General features: G+C 40.4%; 1 protein-coding gene across 4 annotated transcripts in view; it reads left to right on the top strand.

The window, feature by feature from the left end:
• BFAR (bifunctional apoptosis regulator) overlaps positions 1-17,809 on the top strand; it is a 317,639-nt gene extending 299,830 nt beyond the window's left edge. For all 4 annotated transcript variants that reach the window (XM_085628281.1, XM_085628279.1, XM_085628282.1 and 1 more), the window contains one exon: positions 15,661-17,809. In XM_085628281.1, the coding sequence (XP_085484407.1) occupies positions 15,661-15,853 (193 nt within the window). In that variant the 3' untranslated portion in view covers positions 15,854-17,809. The remainder of the gene's footprint in view (positions 1-15,660) is intronic.
• The last annotated feature ends 2,193 nt before the right edge of the window (positions 17,810-20,002 follow it).

Here is a 20,002-nt window from a genome sequence, read left to right as displayed (position 1 = left end):
ATAAAACATTGCAAAAAATTCATTATGTGCGATTTCCTCAGTTTTACAAATTTACTTACTATCCGTTAATAATTGTCAAAATGTTTCGACGGTCAACAGATATCTAGCTTTTGTTGGACCGCCCCCAGCGTGCTCTGGTGTCTTTTTTCTGCTAGTTCAAAAAACTTAACGACCCGACATTTGAATTTTGTTTTAGTGGGGTTAAAGCACAGTTTGACAGCCTGCCTGCATGTCCGAACGCCGTATAATTTGAAGGAAGGACGTAATAAATTGTACCTCAAATCCTTCTATTTAGGACAGATACACATAACATGGATGATGTCTTCCTTATCAGCTTTGCACAGGCGGCACTGCTGCGGGCAGTTTTTCCTCACCCAGGGTGGTAAGTGCGGGGTAGCCGGGATTACACTAAGGCGTAATTTTAAAAACTTTTCTTTCATCTTTAAATTCATTCCAATGTTAAGATATTCTTGAGGTTGCGTTCTTCTTTAGTCGCTGAGCGTGATCCAACCATGCGCTCTTTTTGCTAATGCCTCCTTGTCCTCAATGGAGGAGATAATTTGTGCAGATTGTTTCGCTACTTTTTTGAAAGACAAGAGATCCATTAGATTGCCCCAAATGTCTGAGAGTCCCAGGACTTGAAGTGAATCAAATAGATAATCACTGGCTGAGGATTTGTGGTGTCGGAGAGGAAGAGAGAGAGAAAGAGAGAAACTGTGTGAGAGAGAGGAAGAGAGAGAGAAAAAGTGTACATATGAGCATCAAAAAAGTTCCTTCTTTATTATTTTGATTCTTTAAAAGCCACAGCCAACGTGTTTCATCCTGTCACGCAGGACTTCTTCAGGGCATTCACGGTTCACTGTTAGCAAGACACAGTTGGTAGTAACCTCATGAAAATCTGCACACAATGTGAATGGCAATCTCATCTCTATTTCAGAAGTGTGCATCCATAATTCAAACACAACATAAATTCATGGAATTTCCAAAAATAGTGAGATGATAATGACGTTTATTCGAGAACGTGATATGATTTTCACGATGATATGATAATCACGATGAAATAAAACAAATACTGGCCCATTAAGAACAGCACATATTGAACCTTGTATGGGCTTATCCAGCCTGGCGTGGTATGTCTCAACCTGCTCCCGCCACTTTTAATAAACATGTTAGTGTGGGGCAGGAAAGTAACCTCATAACCTGTGTGCCTGGCAGCCAAGAAATGTTGTATTGCTGAGGAAGAAAAAAAACAATTGTACCGAATGTGGCAAGTAAAGAATAGAAGGATAATCTAACACAATTGGAGTCGCCCTCTCAACCATCACTGCAGCTGGAGCCTCCGCTCTCAAACAGGTAGGATGACCAATCGTTGCTGAAGGCAAAGTCAGAGTTGTATGCCCAATGTCTTTTTCTAGAACCATGTTGCTGTGTCAACACACCATTTACAATGCCATCTTGTTATCGTAGGAAACTGGGCTATTGTTGCAGTTATCCCACCAATTTTTGCCCCCTCTTTAGCTACTAGATGCTGATTTTTTACTCTGGTAGTGCACGGAGGCCTGCTAACCAGACCTCAGTACCAGTGCTACTTCCCAAAATAAGGTGTTGTCTATTTGTGCTACAATTGGCTAAGGACTTTAGCACTACTGTAAGTCCCTAGTAAATGGTACCCCAGGTACCTAGTGCATAAGTGGTAAAAAAAAAAAGGCCCCAAAGGATTGCATCATATTTTATGCCACCCTAAGGGCCCCACACTCAAATTCCACACAGACTGCATTGCAGGCTGCGTGACATGATGCAAGCCATGAGTAAAAATATGACATGGCACACTCCTGTGTGTCATGCCAAATTCACTACATCTAATATATTTTTCACCCCTATAGCAGACCTTTGGGCTCTAAGGCAGGGTGCATTATATTTTATGTGAGGGCATAATGAGCAGGTATGCCCCTATAATGTCTCGTTCTATTATTTGATATTGCAAGTGAGCACGTAAGCCATCCTAAGGTATGTACTGAACACTGGTCAAAACTAATTTCCCAGCTACATAATGGCTTCACTGGAACATATGGTGTTTGGTTTTAAACACCTCGTATAAATAAACCCACACTGATTCCAGTGATGAGTTTAATAATACATGCACCCAGAGGGTCCCTTGGAGGTACCCCCTGAAACCTACCAGCCCTCCAGAGTGCTGGATGACCAGTCCAGCCTGCCACCACGACGAGTTTCTGACCCCCAAGGGGTAGAGTCCACGCTCTCAGAAGGCCAGGAATAATGCCTACTTGAAGGAAGGTGTTTTACACCTCCAGGAAGACTGGCAAATTAGCATTCCAAGGCGGGGGGCTTCAAAGAGCCTACCACCCTTGGAATGTGAATCTGTCTTCGCTCAGAGGTGAGGGGATGCCAACCTGTCTGACCGTGGCCCATTTGGCGACAGGCAGGTGGGAAAATTAGTAGTTGGAGGCATGTCCACCCTCAGGCGAGTTCCACCACTAATGTGGGCTACCTGACGTGTATACAAAATGTAAGTCTGCTATCTTGGTGATGGCAGACTTATTAACTCTGGGACAGGGGTATGCCCTCTTCCCACTGGAAGTGGTCATATAGGGGCATTGTGACCACAGGGGTAAGTAGCCCATTGGCTACTACCCTGCACTCTTCTAACACCCCTAAATCTAGTATTTAAGGGTGGCACCAGGAAATCAGATTCCTAACGACCTCAGAAGGAGGAGGACAGCGAAGAGCCGCTAGAAGCAAGGACTGTGGTGAAGCAACTGACTTGGCACCAACCCTGCCAGCCTGTCTGCAAATTGCGCTCAAGTCATCTTGTCCTGCAGCTGCGCTGCCTCCAAAAGCCTGGAAGGACTGCCAGCCTTGGAAGACCCAGGAACTCCTGTGGAGTAGTGGAGCTGCTTCCCTCCATCCTTGAGGCCCTCCCAAAAAACTGAGAGGATTCTGGGTCACTGCAAACATGACACTGGAAAGCATCACTGCACCCATGCCCTCAAAATCCGAGTTGAAGTGGGCCGACTCTGCCAGCGCGTTCCCCTGACCCTCTAGAGACAAAGCCCACCTTGGGTTTGCCCATAGTGGACTCACCGGTGGCACCTGCAGCCTCTTTGTGCAAGCCCCCCTCTACTGCGAGTGTCTCAGGTGACGAATACCTGACACCTCGGAACACCTCTGTACACAGCCTGGCCCGAGAAGAAGAAGAACCAAAGATGTTCCCATGTCCCAGAGCATCATGAGACCTGAGCTCCCTTGCTGGTTCAACCTGACTGGTTTCCCAGTCACAGCTTGCAGCCTCTTTGCAACCGGATCATCCCCCTTAGGATAACATTAGGCACCTGAAGCTGAAACACAACTCTGCACCGGGAAGCCTCAGAGCGTCCTGAGGCCACCTATTGATGTGGCCTTGGACCATGCCCCATACTCCTTTTAAGTCCAGAAAATTGGTCTCGTAAGTCGCAGTGGGGTGTCCGAATGTACTACATGTTTTTTCCATATAGGATAACATGCAGTGTATATCGTTCCTCCATAGGATACAATTACCATTTCAGAAATTGCACTAAGTGTTCACTTTTAAAAACGGTAAAAATTCATATCTCGAAAAGTACTTGCCTGATTCCAATGATCAAGGTATCTAAATTCATATAACATTACATGTTATATTTGCAAATTGGTGTCGGATTTCTTTGAGTGTGTGTCTCACTCTTTGTGTGTGCAATAAATACTTAGCACTACCCTCTGATATGCCTAACTGCTCGTCCACGTTACCACAAAAGAGAGTTTTTGGGATGTCATTTATGCCTCTGTAATTCCTTTGGGGTTTGCTAGAACTCCTTACACAGTGTACCTCTTTTGGGTCCCCTATATAAAGAGCCAGCTTCCTACAGCTCTAACACATACAGGTGGAAATGCAGTTTGTAATCCGGCAACCCCAGCACTGGAGCAGTGTACAGTGTCTCTCTGTTTCTTTAAACAGTCTCCTAGTTCATTAGTCCATGCAATGGTGTTGGGTGCATCATTTAAGTGTCAATTGTCTCGAGTTAGCATCATAATATCAATAATGTTATGTTAAATATATTTAATATAGCGCTCAACTCACCTGCGAGCATCTCGGCGCTGTGTGGAAGAAGGGATCGGAGCGGAAGGGAGGCAGTTAGAATAGGTGGGATTTGAGAGGTTTTCTAAATTTGCAGTTGTTTGAACATGTACGAACATGGAGTGGCAGCTTGTTCCAATAGTGGGGAGCAAGATAGGAGAAAGCCTTTCCTCCACTACGCGTCAGACGGATGCGAGGTACACATAATAGTGCTTTGTCGCAGGATTTTAGGCAGCGTCTAGGGTGTAAGCTTTGATTTTTTTGTTGCAGATATAGCGGACCTTTCCCTTCTAGAGCATTGTAGGTCAGGCAGCAGATCTTAAAACAAGACCTTTTCTTCACGGGGAGCCAGTTAAGTTCTCTCAGCAACGGAGCTGGGGGCGGCCTGGCGGGTGGTTGAGAACAAGCCTGGCCGCAGTATTTTGGACTACCTGAAGTTTGGCCACTAGGGTCTCATTGACATCTGCAATAAGGGCGTTGCCGTAGTCCAATCTACTTATTACCAAGGCTTGAACTAGAGTCTTGCGGGTGGAGGTTGGAAGGTAGGGGAATATTCCGATCAGAAGGAGCATATCATAGTAGCATACTCCCGAGGTGGTCAAGATGTGCTCTTTCATTGTGAGAGCTTGGTCAAATTTCATGCCCAGATTTTTTACGATTTGTTTAGGCACATGGGGGAACGCCCAGATGGTGGGGCCACCAATCGTTTGTCCAGATAGAGGCTGCCTTCCCAAACAGCATAATTTCCGTCTTGTCGGTGTTTAATTGGAGATAATTTCGGTGCATCCAGTCAGAGATGGCTAACATGCCTAGGGTGAACCGGCTTTTGGCCGCTATTGAGTCCTGGTTGTGATCCATTGAAAGCAATAGTTGATCATCCCAAGGAAGGACATCCTTCCTTTCTTGGTGGAAGGTAGCTGCATGTTCTGGATAATCTTTATTCTGCCAGACGATATGCAGCATAAACCTTTAGACACCACATAGCCCAGGTAAGTCAATTCTGGCTGACAGCGCTGACATTTTGACGGTGAGGCTTTGTGTCCTCTCTCCTGTAAGTGGGTCAGCAGTGCTGTAGTGTCATTTTTACAGGCCCCAAGTGATGGAGATGCCACAAGAAGTTCATCAGAGGATTGCAAGATGACAATGCCACCTGCCAGGTGTATTCTGACATGGTTTCCCTTTACTTCCTGGGCATAGATAGTCAGGCTCTCTGTGAAGCCTTGAGGGAGTAGTCACCAAGTCATTTATTCATTTTTAAAACTGAAGACAAAGAGGAACTCACTCTTGTGGTGTATTCTTATTGAAATGAAAGCAGAGGACAAAGTGATGATGCTAAATACCTCTGCCTCTTCTGGAATAGAGGATAAAATTAATATGGTATTGGTGTCAGATACAACAGGTGCTGAGGGAATCACAATGTTGTTTATCCGGTATAAATCCTGCACAAACCTATAGTGGCCACTATTTCCCTTCGTAATGGGTAATGTAGGGGTGTTACACTGACCTATTGCCTTCTTCATGATGCCGTGTTTGAAGAGGAACTCAATCGGCCCTTTTCCTTCCTCCGCCTGGGGTAACAATCTATGCTGACTCACATAGGGCAACTCTGCTTTTTCTTTGCGTCACATTATGTTTTCAGGAACCCTGCCTCATTTTTGTGTTTTGCCCAAACCTCAGTTTGCTCGTGCTCAACAACCTTGTTTTTATTCATCCTTAAAGCTACATTCCCTTCAATCTTGTCAAAAACTACAGTCCTATCATTTCTGATCTCACACAATATCCAACACCATCTTTACCATTTCCCAACACAGACACAATACCTAAACGAAATGTACACAATCTTCTGTGTTTGGTAAGTCTTGAAGGCATTTTACCATGGGGCCCAAAACTCAGGGGTTGCAGCCTGGTGCCACAGCTACATTCACATATGGTTCTTAAACTGTTACTTGGAATAACTGTTCATCATGTGGTCCTAGGTCAATGCTCCCAGCACAACCTCGCCCACATACATGTCCTCAATCAACTCCATTGTCCAGTACAAGTGTCAGTCCGTGTAGGCGTACCATTCAGGCACTGGACCTGAGAAAAATGCTGCAGTACAGTATACAGGTCCTGCCATTGGGGTCACTAGTGTCAGAACTGGGTGTTTGGGAGGAATCAAGTGCTCATATAGTAATCACATGTATGTATTATAGAACAGGGTTTTTGCCCGCGGTGCATTCAATGGAGGGAAGGTACACCCCACTCCCCTGGTACAATCCTGAGATTGATAAACAATGACTAATTGTATGAAGCACACACCATATAAATCAATTATACTTTTGTTAAACAGTCAAAATTGTGAATGAAGAAAAGAGATTTATTTTCTTGTCTTCAGTGTTGTATTTTCTTTCCTTCGGGTGACCTACCTTTAGCCAACACGTGTTTTGTTGTTTTTGGTAGATATCCCTGCGACTTGTTCAGGGCTAAAAGTAATACAGATACCTACCATTGTTCTATGATATTTTGACACATTATACATATAAAGGATTACAGCACATGCTCTTCTTACAATTTAAAAGTACTTGGAGCACTAACACACTCTGTGTGTATCCTGGCTGCCATTAACTGTGGAAACCCATGCCAAAATGGTTTACGAAGTTCTTATGACTGTCATCTTGTAACACACGGTGTGAAACAATAATGAAGAATCATGCACAAAGTAACAGAACAATCATTGCTCTTAACCTCAAGCATGTGAATGCAAACTCGAAGATGGGTCAAGCGTAAGTGGCATACGTGGATTAAGTTCGTATCTTTCCTTAAAGCCCAACTGTGAATATGAAAATCTTGTACCTGGTTTGTTGAAAGGATTCAGTGGGCAAACCTATAGTCGCCAAATAAATTTAAACATATGGAGGAGAAAGTGTTAGGGTAAATATTACATTGACCATAAATTAAAATATGTATATGTAGGGTTAGAATACCCTGTAGGCTTACCTCCTGTAGGCTTACCTCCTGCCTAGAATAAACCAGCATAGGAGGTCAGTATTTCGGTTCTCCTGAGAATTTCTAAATCCGATATGGGGAGTGGCCACAGAATCAAGTGGTGTGCATCAATGTACGGTATTCCTTCTGTATGGTTAAAGTGCAGTATGCGTAGAATTAGGGCATATAAAAATATAGCCACAGATTGTATATAAAACTGGTCCTGTAAGGTACTTACCCAATGATGCAACTAATAGAGTCGGTGTGTATTGAATAGATTAATGAAGGCAGGAGAATAAACTGCCAAAGATTATCAGGGTTCGGATAAGCGAGCTGATCCCTACAAGGACAAAAAATGTGTCTGAATCAAGAGTGTAAGTATATGCATGGCATGCTAGCAGTAAGGTGGACTAACCCTAGCAAGAGTTTGTAATTACAGAGTATTAATAGTAACTCTGTATAAGCCATACGTTATATGTAATGTGTGTTCAGGCAAGGGGAGCAAATCGTAAAAATGAACCGGACATGCCGGTAAGCCTGGATAAGGTATGGCCAATGCTTATGTGACTTCTTAAATATGGGCACAGTTAGGTTAGCTGAAAGGAAGTCAAAAATATGGCTGGTCATAGGCCAAAGGTGAAATATGAGGAATAGAAGTATGATGCAAAATCAGTACGACTTGATTTCGCCTGGGATCCAAAATTAAATTGACCCAGCCTCTTACCTGATGCTGCGAGTATGCGGCTCAGAATGCTGCCCGCGAAGACGCCGGCAACTAATGCCAGGAAAGACGAGGAAGGACTAATCTTAAGAATGGCTGATACCTAGGCGGAATGATAGCGCCATTTTAGAAATGGTGAGGGGCCGATGGGAGAGGCCTCTACTCCGGATGTAAAAATGAATAAGTCACCTATTTGTATACTTAAAATGCAATTAGATCAGATTGCATTCGGAAGTATGTGTGAAAATTAAACTAATAGGAATTGCAGACAAAATAAAGTCTGTATGTGGAGTGACAATTTAAAATTATGTTAATGTAAATATTGGTTGACCATAACAGATTAACGACAAATGTGATTGAATAGATAGCACAATTGAAACTGTGAAGTCCTGAATAAGGTGGGTATGTATATAAGGGCAGCAGGGTAAAGTACTCTACCCAGTCGTAAGACGGGCACCATCTTTGAGTCAGAAGATGTAAATTGAGAGTAAAGAATAACATTATAGAGATACAGGATAGAAAAGACAACAGTTTCTGTACTACAAAGAGGAGTTTGGAATAGGTATTCAAAATAGAGAATATGATACCCTTATGATGAGAGCCTAAATAAGGGTCCTAGGTCAGGCCATGTAATTGGCTTAGACCGGCAGGATAATTGACGTTGACTTTTTCGCTTTTTCTGCAGTCTCACTTGGACGGCCTGCTTTCCATCTGATCTTTATGGGGCTATGTGTTTGGCCCCATAAAGATAAGAAACCTTTTACTTCAGAAGTAAAGCAGGTGAGGCCGTCCAAGTGGGACGGCAGAAAAGGCCGAGCGAAAACATCACCAGCAGCTCTTTCCCAATGGCTGGCCGCCGTTTAGCATAAACGGTGACGCTGGCCAATGGGAAAGAGGGGCGGGCTTAAAGCCCTTTACTGAAAAATCCCCGAAACATTAAATCTCGCCAGCGAGACTGCGCATGTGCGCAGCCTATGCTAGCGAGACCTAAAAAAACGAGGCAGAAGTGAGTCAGACACTGAAGTTTTGTGTCAGTTGAAGTTATTATTCTGCTGCATAAGTTGCAGAGAGATGGAGGAAGGGAGACACTGCGATAGTAAGAGAGTGGAGGGAAAGAAAGGTATGGAAAGAGGAGAGGGGTAAGAGGAAGGAAAGGGGAAGACAAGGGGGAGGAAGAAAGAGGAGGGAAGGTGGCGAAAGGAGACCGGCTGAGGCAAGAAAAAGAAAGGAGAGAACGCGGACGTGTAACCCTAAAAGACCAGATGTAAAAATTATTATGTAGAAGAGGAGAAGAAGATGAAAAAGATAAAAGTGAGGGAGAGAGAGAAAGGAGAGCGGCTTGATGGAAGCCAGTTTCATTCCAGTTTTCAATCTATGATGCCAGCTCTGCCCTAACTACCAGTGATAAATGAGCTGAGGATGGATTCGCCTTCCTTCCTCTCTGAAATTATCTTTTTTTTTTTTTTAAAGATCTCTTTATTGGCATTTTGTTATTTTACATTGCACTTATGTATAATAAAGTGGAGTTTCTTAGCACGTTTTCTCTGGACACATATAATACAACATATGACAATATACAACAGTGGTAGGATTCACACGTGTCTGTCACTATGTGAATGCAATTGGCCTACTCAGCAACCAGTGGTTCCCGCTCATTTAACTCAGTGAGTCATTAGGTTATGTCAGTTTGTGTGTCCCACATGGCGGTGCCCCGGTAAATGGCGTGTCCCCTTTATTCTGGGGTTGTTTCGATCAGATGGGATATGATTTTTGCCATCGTATGGTCCTGTTTGCAACAGCGTAGCAGGTATACAACTAAATCAACATAAACTGGGAAAAACTGTGAAAGTATCTTTTATTAATTTTACCACAGTGAGATTATCTTTTATTTATTTTATCATGTTATCATAAATCGCTTTCGTAGAGCCGCTGCTTGGCTGATATTGTTCTCTATTAAAGGGGCTTCCTCTGACGAGAAAGCAGCAGGCCTCTCCTGCACCACTAACAGGCATCACCAATAAGCATTCCAGAATATTCTTTCTTTGATGACGTCTGCTTGGATGATGATACCTATTCTCGCATCATTAACTAGATGGTCCCTTTAATGAATGGTCTTGTGTAGCACACACAATATGATTCAGACAATCTTGTTGCGCAAATGGGTGTAATGTCCAATATTTATGTTTCCCTCCGCTTCGTTCCTTGATTTTGTTCGCCAGAAAATGCCACTCATAATTACAGTGAAATTATGAAACTGTCACTCATAGGAATCTGAAACCTTGGCAGCTATACTCATCCCAGTCCAGAAAGAGTGAAAAAGTTTGCAGAAACATTACCTCTTTTTCAACCACTGGCTCATCTCATAGTTAAAGTACTGATGGGGCTTTTAGGCATGATGTCTTCCTTCATATCCATAGTACCACAAGCTCATATACTTATGCATTCCCTTCAATACACTCTGCAATCTCATTGGTCTCAAGCGTTGGGGTATCTACAAGATCTAGTGTTGGTAGGGCCAGCAACTCATAGTTTTCTGCAGTGGTGTAACAGGAACAACCAGTTGCAAGGTTGGTGCTTCGAAGCCCACATTCTGCAAATCATCATTACCTCAGATGCATCCCTTCAGGAATGGGAAGCACATATCAAGATCTCACAGTTCACGGTCTATAGACAATAGCTCGGACACATCTCCATATCAGTCATCTAGAGCTACTAGCAATTCAACTAGCCCTCAAAGCTTTTTCGCAATCACCAACACCAGAAAGTAGTACTAATACGAACAGACAATATGATGCATTATTTTCAAATATGGTGGAGAGGGGGGACACTCCTCACAGCTATCAGAATACGTACCTGGGGTGGAGAACGACTTTGCAGACATGCTCAACAGTTGCACAGTGGGAGATCAAGGTGCCACTACTACAATCTTACATCAAAAGATGGGGGAAGCCAGACATAGACTTGTTTGCCACTCATCTCAGTGTCAAAACTTCGCCTCCAGGTTCCCCCACCCCCAATCGAAGGGCAATGCCGTATGGATGAATTGGTCAGGAGTATTTGCTTACACTTTGGCTCCTCTACCACTCATTCCATATGCAGTTCAGAAGTTAACACAAACATCTCTAACACTAATACTAATAGCCTGAACATGGGCACAGCAGACATGGTTCACAACCCTACTGCAACTATCTTTAGTACCTCACGAGAAACTAACTCTTTGGCCACACCTACTAACTCAAGATCAAGGAAGAGTGATGCAAACCAATCGCAAACAACACAATTTTGTGATTTCGCTTCTGAAATCCTAGAATTTGGGCATTTAAAATTACCACAAAAATGTCTGGACATCCTTAAACAAGCTCACAGGCCTACAACTATCGCATGTTTCGCTGCAAAATGAAAACGGTTTGTACATTGCTGTACAAATAAACTTATTCAGCCTTTAGCACCTACAGTACAAGACATTATAGGATACCTATTCTATCTACAACAGACCGTGCTCGCTTACACATCTGTCGAAGTACACTTATATATATATATCCCTCTTTAAAATGATCAGTAATCCAAGCATTCATGGAAGGACTCAAGAGTTATCCCACCTTCCACTCCACCAGCGGGAAACCTAAACATTGTTCTTACCAGCCTTATGGGGCAACCATTCGAATCACTTAATTCATGTCAACTTCAATTTCTAACTTGGCAAATCGCCTTTCTAGTGGCAATATCTTCTCTTAAAAGGATAAATGAATTACAGGCACTAACTCTGCAAGAACCAATTTTTTAAATGTACCCAAACAAATTAGTTGTACAAACTAATCCAAAATGTCTTCCTAAAGTGGTCTCAACCTTTCACACAAGTCAGACCATAGAGCTACTGGTGTTTTTTCTCAACCCAGACACAGTAACAGAGAAGGCCCTACATAGATTAGATGTTAAAAGGACTATCATATTCTAAATTGACAGAACAAAATCTTTTCAAAAGACACAGCAGCTTTTTGTTGCTATTAACAAATCTCAACTACTACCCTTGATGTTCGACCCAACTGTACACATTGTAATAATGTAATTATAGTAAATGCATTATTACATCCGACTACATGAGCACAAATATCATTGAGACATACAAGCGACTGCAATACAAAAAATTTAATATATTGCATAAAATGTCCCTGTGGAAAAGTGTATATTGGAAAAACTGAACGAAAGGTGAAAATCAGGCTCACTGAGCATAAAAGCCGAATACGAACAAAAAATTTAACTTCAGCACTAGCAATGCATTGGACTGAGGCAAATCACTCAACTACCCAACTAAGATTTCAGGTTATTGAAAGAGTCGAAATACGCCCGGGAGTAGACAATATTTAAAAACTGCTTCAACGAGAAGTTTACTGGATAAAATTCTTAGAAACCATGATTCCCAAGGGGTTGAATGACAGATTAGATATGTCTTGTTTTTTGTAGGAAAGCTAGTAACCATATTTCATCAAGCAAAATATAACCAACAACAACATAAACATTTTAGTACTGATGTGGATTAAACCAGACATACAGGAAAACAGTTTGGATTTTCACGGGTTATCATTCACTCAACACCATGTTACCATTATTATTTTCTATTAATAGTAGGGCCGAAGACTGTCCTAGTATGACATTTTATCTTAATATCGTTGATTGGAATGGCGTTTCATATTTTAAGTTGGATCGCATTCATTGGGCCGTTGATGGTCAGAAGCAATGGCCGGTTAAACGACAGGCAATGGTAGATGTTTGAAGTAATAAATCAGACATAATATTTTAATCCCTAAAGATACAATTTGGTTATCTTGCATCATCTTCCCAATCACGCGCTGATATTCGGGAGCTTGTTTTTACAATGATGGTTAGCAGTAACTAGTGGTTCACATTAACCAACGACAGAATATGAATGCATATTTGGATATGTCTTGTATGTCTCATAATACAGTTCAACTCATTGAAATTCGGGAATTTGTTTACGATATTGTCAGCACCATGCATACAAGTGGTAGCAGATCGTATAGGGTCTTTTCAATCATTACAAGATTTTGATACATTACTTTTACGAAGGTATTTATGGTTTATACATTTTTCATATATTTTCACACAGTCGCGTTACAGACGATCATCTGGAATCGTTGATTGTATAGGGAGTAAACAGTAACTTATAGTACTAACATGGCCGCTTAGCTCCCACACAAACTCGGGAGTCCATCGTTGATGTTTACTCAGTATGATCGCGCGTCTTATAAACACGCGAGAGTAGCATTAGGAAGTATTGTTTGTTCGCGTATCGTTTGGTCGCGGTTGTTTACATACGGAAGACGGCATCATGCTTTAAGGTATGAAACAGAAAGAACTATTACTACCGAGTGTTTCTATTGATTAGGCTAGGTATTATTATTATTATTATTTTTTATTCAGCATTATCAGTTGGTTTGAACTGGTATTGTTTGTATTTTTTACGTTTCAGATCCTAGCGATATACGGTGACTAGGAAGGGTAAGACATTCGAGTTATTTAATCATTGGAGCATGGTCGCTCAGTCAAAATCCTGGTAAACAGCAACAGTTCTTTAAACTAGATGGTTTCTTTTTGCAGACTTCACCACTGGTTGAAATCAATAGGTAAGGTCTTATGAGCAACCTTACAATTGTGCGTTGGCTTTGAATTGAATTGTTTGAATTGTTTGGTTTAGTTTTCTTATTAGCGGTATTGATTACTGGTTAATTACAGATCACTTGAAGCAGTAAATACATGCAGCCTAGAGCAAGGTATGACATCACCATATACAATTATCTAAACACATTGGGTGTCAGACACACAAAGGGCATGAATAGGACCTATTAACACAGGTCAGCATGTGACCTTATATCACTCCATTAAATAAAAGGTGACTTTGAGTACCCCCAGGGTATTGTACATTGTTGAAGATTTCTTTGATTCTGAAAAATATTATCAGATTGAATGGAGGAATAAAACTCCAATGAGATTGAACAGAAAGTGTTTAAAATTGTGGTATCATTACCAAGTGAACAGTGCGCAGTACAACCAAGTCTCAGTACTGGTTTCTAACTCATATTAACATTTTGCAAGTTGGCAGCTATTGCTTGCTGCAGCACCCAATAATAAATAGAGGAGTAAACGGATAATATTCAGGAGTGCATCCCTAATTACCTTAACTATTTAAAACTGGCACGATTGGTATCTGGATTAGAAGTACGTTTTCTAAATCATCGAAAGCTGGTCAACACTGTATTTAGTTTTGTTTGCAACTCAAGCTAACAAAATGACAAATCGTCACACACCAGACTAGGGACATGAAGTGGATGTTTTTTGTGATCTTTTCTAATTAGGGTCTGTAAACTTTTGTTTCTCTTATGTTTAATGGTGCACAAGGATCAGACCAGTCGATGCATAGAGTTCCTTGTAGCTTCATTGTGGCTGTGGCACTAGGTCCACTTTAGAAATTGGTCTTGGAGTTGAATAACTCATGAATTCCCTAATAATAGTCTCCTAGCAAAGATGTGTATTCATCATAACCAATCATATGTGAATTTAATGGCATGATTCTCTAGATTGATAGTTTTATTGTATTAGGAAGAAGCAGAGGTGCATAGTCCTAATTAGGGTGTCTTAAAAAAGCTAAATGTTTCAGCATTGCTTCCTTTTGCCTGGTACTTCAGTGTGGCTATGTCAGTTACCAAGTTAACGATGTAAACAGTTGCATTCCTAAGAACTAATTTCCCCCACTTATAGGGTCACTCTAATAAGTCTTCATAATGTGGGTCTGGCAAAGTATGCGAAAGCAAGAGTAACTTCTTTGGGACTAAATGGTTGTGTTTGGGGGTAAAAGGAGTTTCTAGGTAACAGACATTTTCAAACTGAAAACAAGACACTGGGAAATGTTTGTGTCTCGGCCACATATCAGGAGAACATGGAAAGGGTTTTTCATTCCCTTGATTGAAGATCAGTAGGTGGACATGGTCTGGCAAGGGGCTGGAAGCAATGATCACTGCTGGTCTGCGCTCCTGAACACACCTATATTCGGAAATTCATAGATCGCACTAGATGATGTCAGGGGAAGTCTGATCCCGCCACAGCCATAAACTAGAGAATAATTATTGGTGTGTGGTTTGCTTCAATAAATACATGAATGTGCTGAATAACTTTGCATGGGTACACAACAAGGGATGGGAAGAAATCCTCTTTCAATGATCTAATAGCAAATGTTTGATTACACCTCCAGCACTGGAGCAGAGGAAAAATAATGTTAGCAAGATAACTTAACAACGTCCAAACTGAAAACTAATTTCCTGAAGTTTCACAAGATGAGTAATATTAAACAGCTACCCCTTCTCCTCACCAACGTTTGTGTGTTACTCTTATACAGACCACAGTATTATCCTGAAATAATCTCATTTAGTGAATTCTTAGTTAAACCGCCCCCCCATCAAGAGTCCTGCATGCCTTGTAATGTATTCTTTAGGTTTATTGTGGAGTGTTATTATTTACATTCTCCATCAATCGCTGCCAGTGATGTACTATTTTGCATGCATTTTACAGAGTGAGAACAAATGAACTTCCTTTCACAGAATCGGAGCTGGTTCGTCTCATGATTGACAGTTTCCAAATCTGGTTTACAATGACGAAGACAATGAGAAGCGAAAACTATCCATTTTGGTTTTTATTTTTATTATTTGGTAAATGTAATCTTATTAAAGACAAAAGTTCACATACAAAAGAAAATGACGTGCTATTAGACTGAGCTAAAATATTCAGTTAAATAATTTAATTTATATTAGGCTAATTCTAATTGTGTTCTTTTTTTTGTTTTTTCTTCTGTTAGAACTCTTCCTCGCAGGATGTGGAGCCATTTCTGGAAAGTATCAACTCAAGGACTGTTTGTTACTATTTTTTGGCCGGTTATTCCTCAGTTCGTCTGCAATTGTTTGTTCTACTGGGCGGTGTACTTCAATCCAATCATCAATATTGATTTAGTAGTCAAAGAAGTACGGCAATTGGAAACACAAGTTCAATGAGCGAAAACATAGGAGTCCAGTAGGTGTTCTTGGTACCTAAAAGTTTCCTTGGGTCATATCACTGAAGTATAAAAGGAACCAAAATATTTTGTATGGCAGTGGAATGGAAATTTTAATAGCCCTCTTAAGTATCCTTTTCTTTTCATGAGACTTTGGGTTGAGTGTATTTTCCTGTTCGCTACCCCTGAAAGAGTGGGCGCTGCAACATGAAGAAGAGGTTCTATTTCACTGTCTTTCTCGATATTACTCATGATAAAACAAACCTAAAACCTTTGGACTTAAATCTAGGGACCGGTCTGATGTGCTTTGGGGTGTTTAATGGAAAGGTGCTCTAAAGTATTCCTAGTGCAGATAATAAGAATTTCACCTGGAGCATACATCTATGTTATACAAGCCCAGGTGAGGTCTCACTTCCTGTTTTGTGAATGTATTTGGTTAAGGAATTGTCTCCTTTGTCTTCTCCACAAATACGTTACATGTGAGCATGTTGAATGTTAGCACCCAATAAGCTGAAATTAAGAATTCTTCCTGTGGCAATAATTACTTTTACTCTGCTAGAAGGATATCATGTAAATATGTCAGTATCGTTGCATTGTTGTATTTGGAATATAGGGCAAGACTCTTTGTTGGACCCCTGTGCAAAAGATTTAATCCCAGTAAGCACTGACATTAGTCCTAGCCCTTTAAACACACTTTGTTCAACCCTGTGAATACGGCTTTATAATCACAAAGTCTATATAGGAAACCCTCCAGAGGTAAAGATTTCCCTTACAGATATCTAAGATTAGTTTCATACTTACTGGTTCCGCTTAAATGTTTTTAGATTAATGCATAAAATGAAATCATTTTGAATAGTTTAAAGCTGATGACCGCTTTCGAAGCAATAACATGTTAAGGTTGCTGGGAGTTAACCAGGGGGTTGATTGGTGAATTGTTTTTTGATGTAGAAACACCACCTACCTTCGAGTCGAAAGAACAAATAATTTGAATGAACGAGCTTCCTGACTTACAAATCCTCACATTTGGAAAGTCTATAAGTTATTCCTTTACATTTTATTTCATGTTGGTTTTAAATGTCACTGCAAATCACATATATAGTGTGATATACATTATTATTGTTTTTCTTAAGTGACCTGTTCTCCAGAGGTTTTGTTATTTCTTGATGGTGTGCATTAACATTTCTCTAGACTTTTGCGCTGGACTGAAAGTGCTCCACACTGCAGCATAGTTTAGTTAAAAAAAAAAAACTCTGCTCTTTCTATGCACTGTGCGCTGGGTCACCAAAACCTCCTCTTCAATTAATTTTTTATTTAACACAGTTAAATCAAAGTTAAAATATGAATACAGATCTATATTTTCCTTTCTGTTCGTAATATTTAGCATCAGGTTAAAAAATGTAAATAGTTTGAGACACGCTTAGTTTTACCAAACAATGCCTAGAAGGAAAAAAAAGTGTCCCAACCAGGACTCTGTGCTGCTATTATTGAAGTGGAAGTCCCTAAGCATATACACCACTGCAGCCTAACTTTAGCATTAAGCAGTGTGGTAGTACATAAAGGTTAAGTATATTTATTCTCATGAGGGCGGTCAGTAATGTTGAATCTTTTTCAGTTTGCTCACTTTACTCGTGCTAATCTTTTGAGAAATTGCATACATCGGATAATGGGTTATTTGATTTATTTTCTACCCTAATAGACTTGCACTTCTGTCTGTGATGCAAGTAATGGGAGATTGCTGTCTGGGGTATCTCTGACATGACTTCCAAAAAATTGAGTTTGGTTAATGTGTGACAGTGGGATAATGCAGAAGTGCATTACATGTAATATTGTTTTTTCTTTATTACTTGCCTTTGTTTACCATTTGTATTATTCTAGTACTGTGAACATCAGATTTGCGAATGAAGCTTTTTAAAAATTTACTCAAGATAAATTAAAGTTTTGATTGTATTTTGTTAAAGTGTTGGTCTTCTTCCAGATTGTGCATATGTCTGTATTCTTCAAAGCACATTGTTTTACTGTTTTACTCAAATGTTTTATGGTATTTTAAATAAGGGATTACAGTTCCATTTCATTTTAGTATGCCTTGGTTAAGTAAGTAAATATTTTATTGGGTTTCATTCAAACCATATTAACATTCCTTTTACAACATCAATATATTGTGTTCATCACCGTAGCCATTTAACAGAAACTGAAATATTGTTGGTCAAAGAGTGGCACCCTACAAATGCTATTTTGGTAACAACAATGTGTATTTAAAATAATGTTCTACTCAAACCTAGAAACTATTATTATTAACTGTTAGATTTAGATCCTCTGAAATTAAATGTATACTTTCTACATACCAGATCAATTATGTGATAGGTTAAGTATTAACTTGACTAATTACTTTACTTTGAACAGCAGTCAGCTGTTATGACCAGAAATGTCAACAGAATACCCACTAACCTAACGTTATTCCCACTTCAGCAATATGTTACAGCATTTGTACTCGAGTGGATATCATTCTCAATTACTGTCTTCAGCATCAATGGGGTGAATAAAATATGAGTGTAAATATTGGAATAGACACCACTTTATATCCACTGAAGCAATTATTTTCTCTGTAATACTCCTCCTTTCCCTCATGCGTCCCTTCATGCTAGCAGGGGAAGTATCAATGCTTTACATATTACATTGAATGTCTCCATTTAGAAATTCCAAAAGATAAGCTTGTGTGATCCATATTTCATAGCTATAAATCAGCTGATAGAAAATTCCTTTACGCCCATTTAATTTCTTCTAAAGTTAGATTTAAAAAAAAAACTTTTTTAAAGCAGAAATAAGTTTGTGGTCCATTTGGTCTCATCTGCTAAGGTTTTCTTAACTGTATGCAAATACATTGTCCAAGGAATCTGTGGAGTATTCACTATAGAGTTTACAATATTACTACTTCTTTAGTTGTAAAATATTAATTATGGGCCTGATTTAGAGTTTAGCGGACGGGTTACTCAGTCCCAAACGTGACCAGTCCATCTGCCGTATTACAAGTGCCATTGGATGTAATGCATTTGTAATGCGGCGGATGGGATATCCGTCACGTTTGTGATGGAGAAACCCGCCCGCCTAAACCTAAATCAGGCCCTGTATTAGATATTTTTAAAAATGTTGCCTCTTATGAACAGCTTTGTCTATATAGATTACATTCCAGGTGTACTAGCTTTTGTGTAATGAGATTTCAAATGACCTATACCTAGACCATTTCAGTTAAATGGGACAACTTCCCAGGATACGCTTCTGTCGCATTAGTCAAGGTACGCAGAAATGTTGATCTCTACAATTCATAAATTGACACTGCAGATGGACCAGTTAACTTGGGATGCACGTTCCTAAAGGCAAGTATCAAATATGCTGATTTAATTTTTAGTTTGTCCTTTTGTTTTTAGTATTAACCTTCATCCTCAAACAATATGCCTAGGTAATTGTATCCTGGATCCCTTGCACCCTTGACTTGTTCATGACAGATTTCATAAGTTTACTGCCTGAGAGAACAGTATTGTTTTTATTGGAGTTCGAAGATAATTCTTCTTAATATAGTTCTTCAGGGCATTGAAGCATATTTGTGAGCCTACTTTTTCAGTTGATAAAAACAGTATAATAAATGGGAGCCTACAATACCTGTGTAAAAGCCAGTCTCTAATTTCCTTCTTTCTGATGGATAATTCTACTCTGAGATTGCTCGCCTTTAGAATATTCCTCAGGCACCAGACTCGATCCGGAAGCTTTTCGTGACAGTGCTCCCTCATGTGCAAGTAGCATAGTGTAAATCCGTGTATGCTTCACCCGACGTGGAGTGGAGTGGAGCTGCATATAAGCGCAACCCATGCATGACGTCAGTTCCTTTGTTTCTATGCCTTTGAACATGCATACGCAGCTCCCCTCCCTCTTTCATCAATCTTACAACAACTCTCACCGCAAAGTAAAGCTGTATACCTCTTAACAGACTAAGAAGTCACAGGCATTCAGTAAGTCCTGCTCCAAGTCATGGCTGTGAGAAGACGTCTTCGCTTTGATCCCCTTAGAGTGCATGAATTCTGTGATTGACGTTCCTGTGGTGTTTTAAGGTGAGTACCGAAAGGTCTTGAAAAACGATAATTTATGACCCTTAAATTGG

Source organism: Triturus cristatus, chromosome 10 (assembly GCF_964204655.1).
Source record: "Triturus cristatus chromosome 10, aTriCri1.1, whole genome shotgun sequence".
Taxonomy (NCBI): Eukaryota; Metazoa; Chordata; class Amphibia; order Caudata; family Salamandridae; genus Triturus; species Triturus cristatus.
This window is presented reverse-complemented; position numbering and strand designations above follow the sequence as displayed.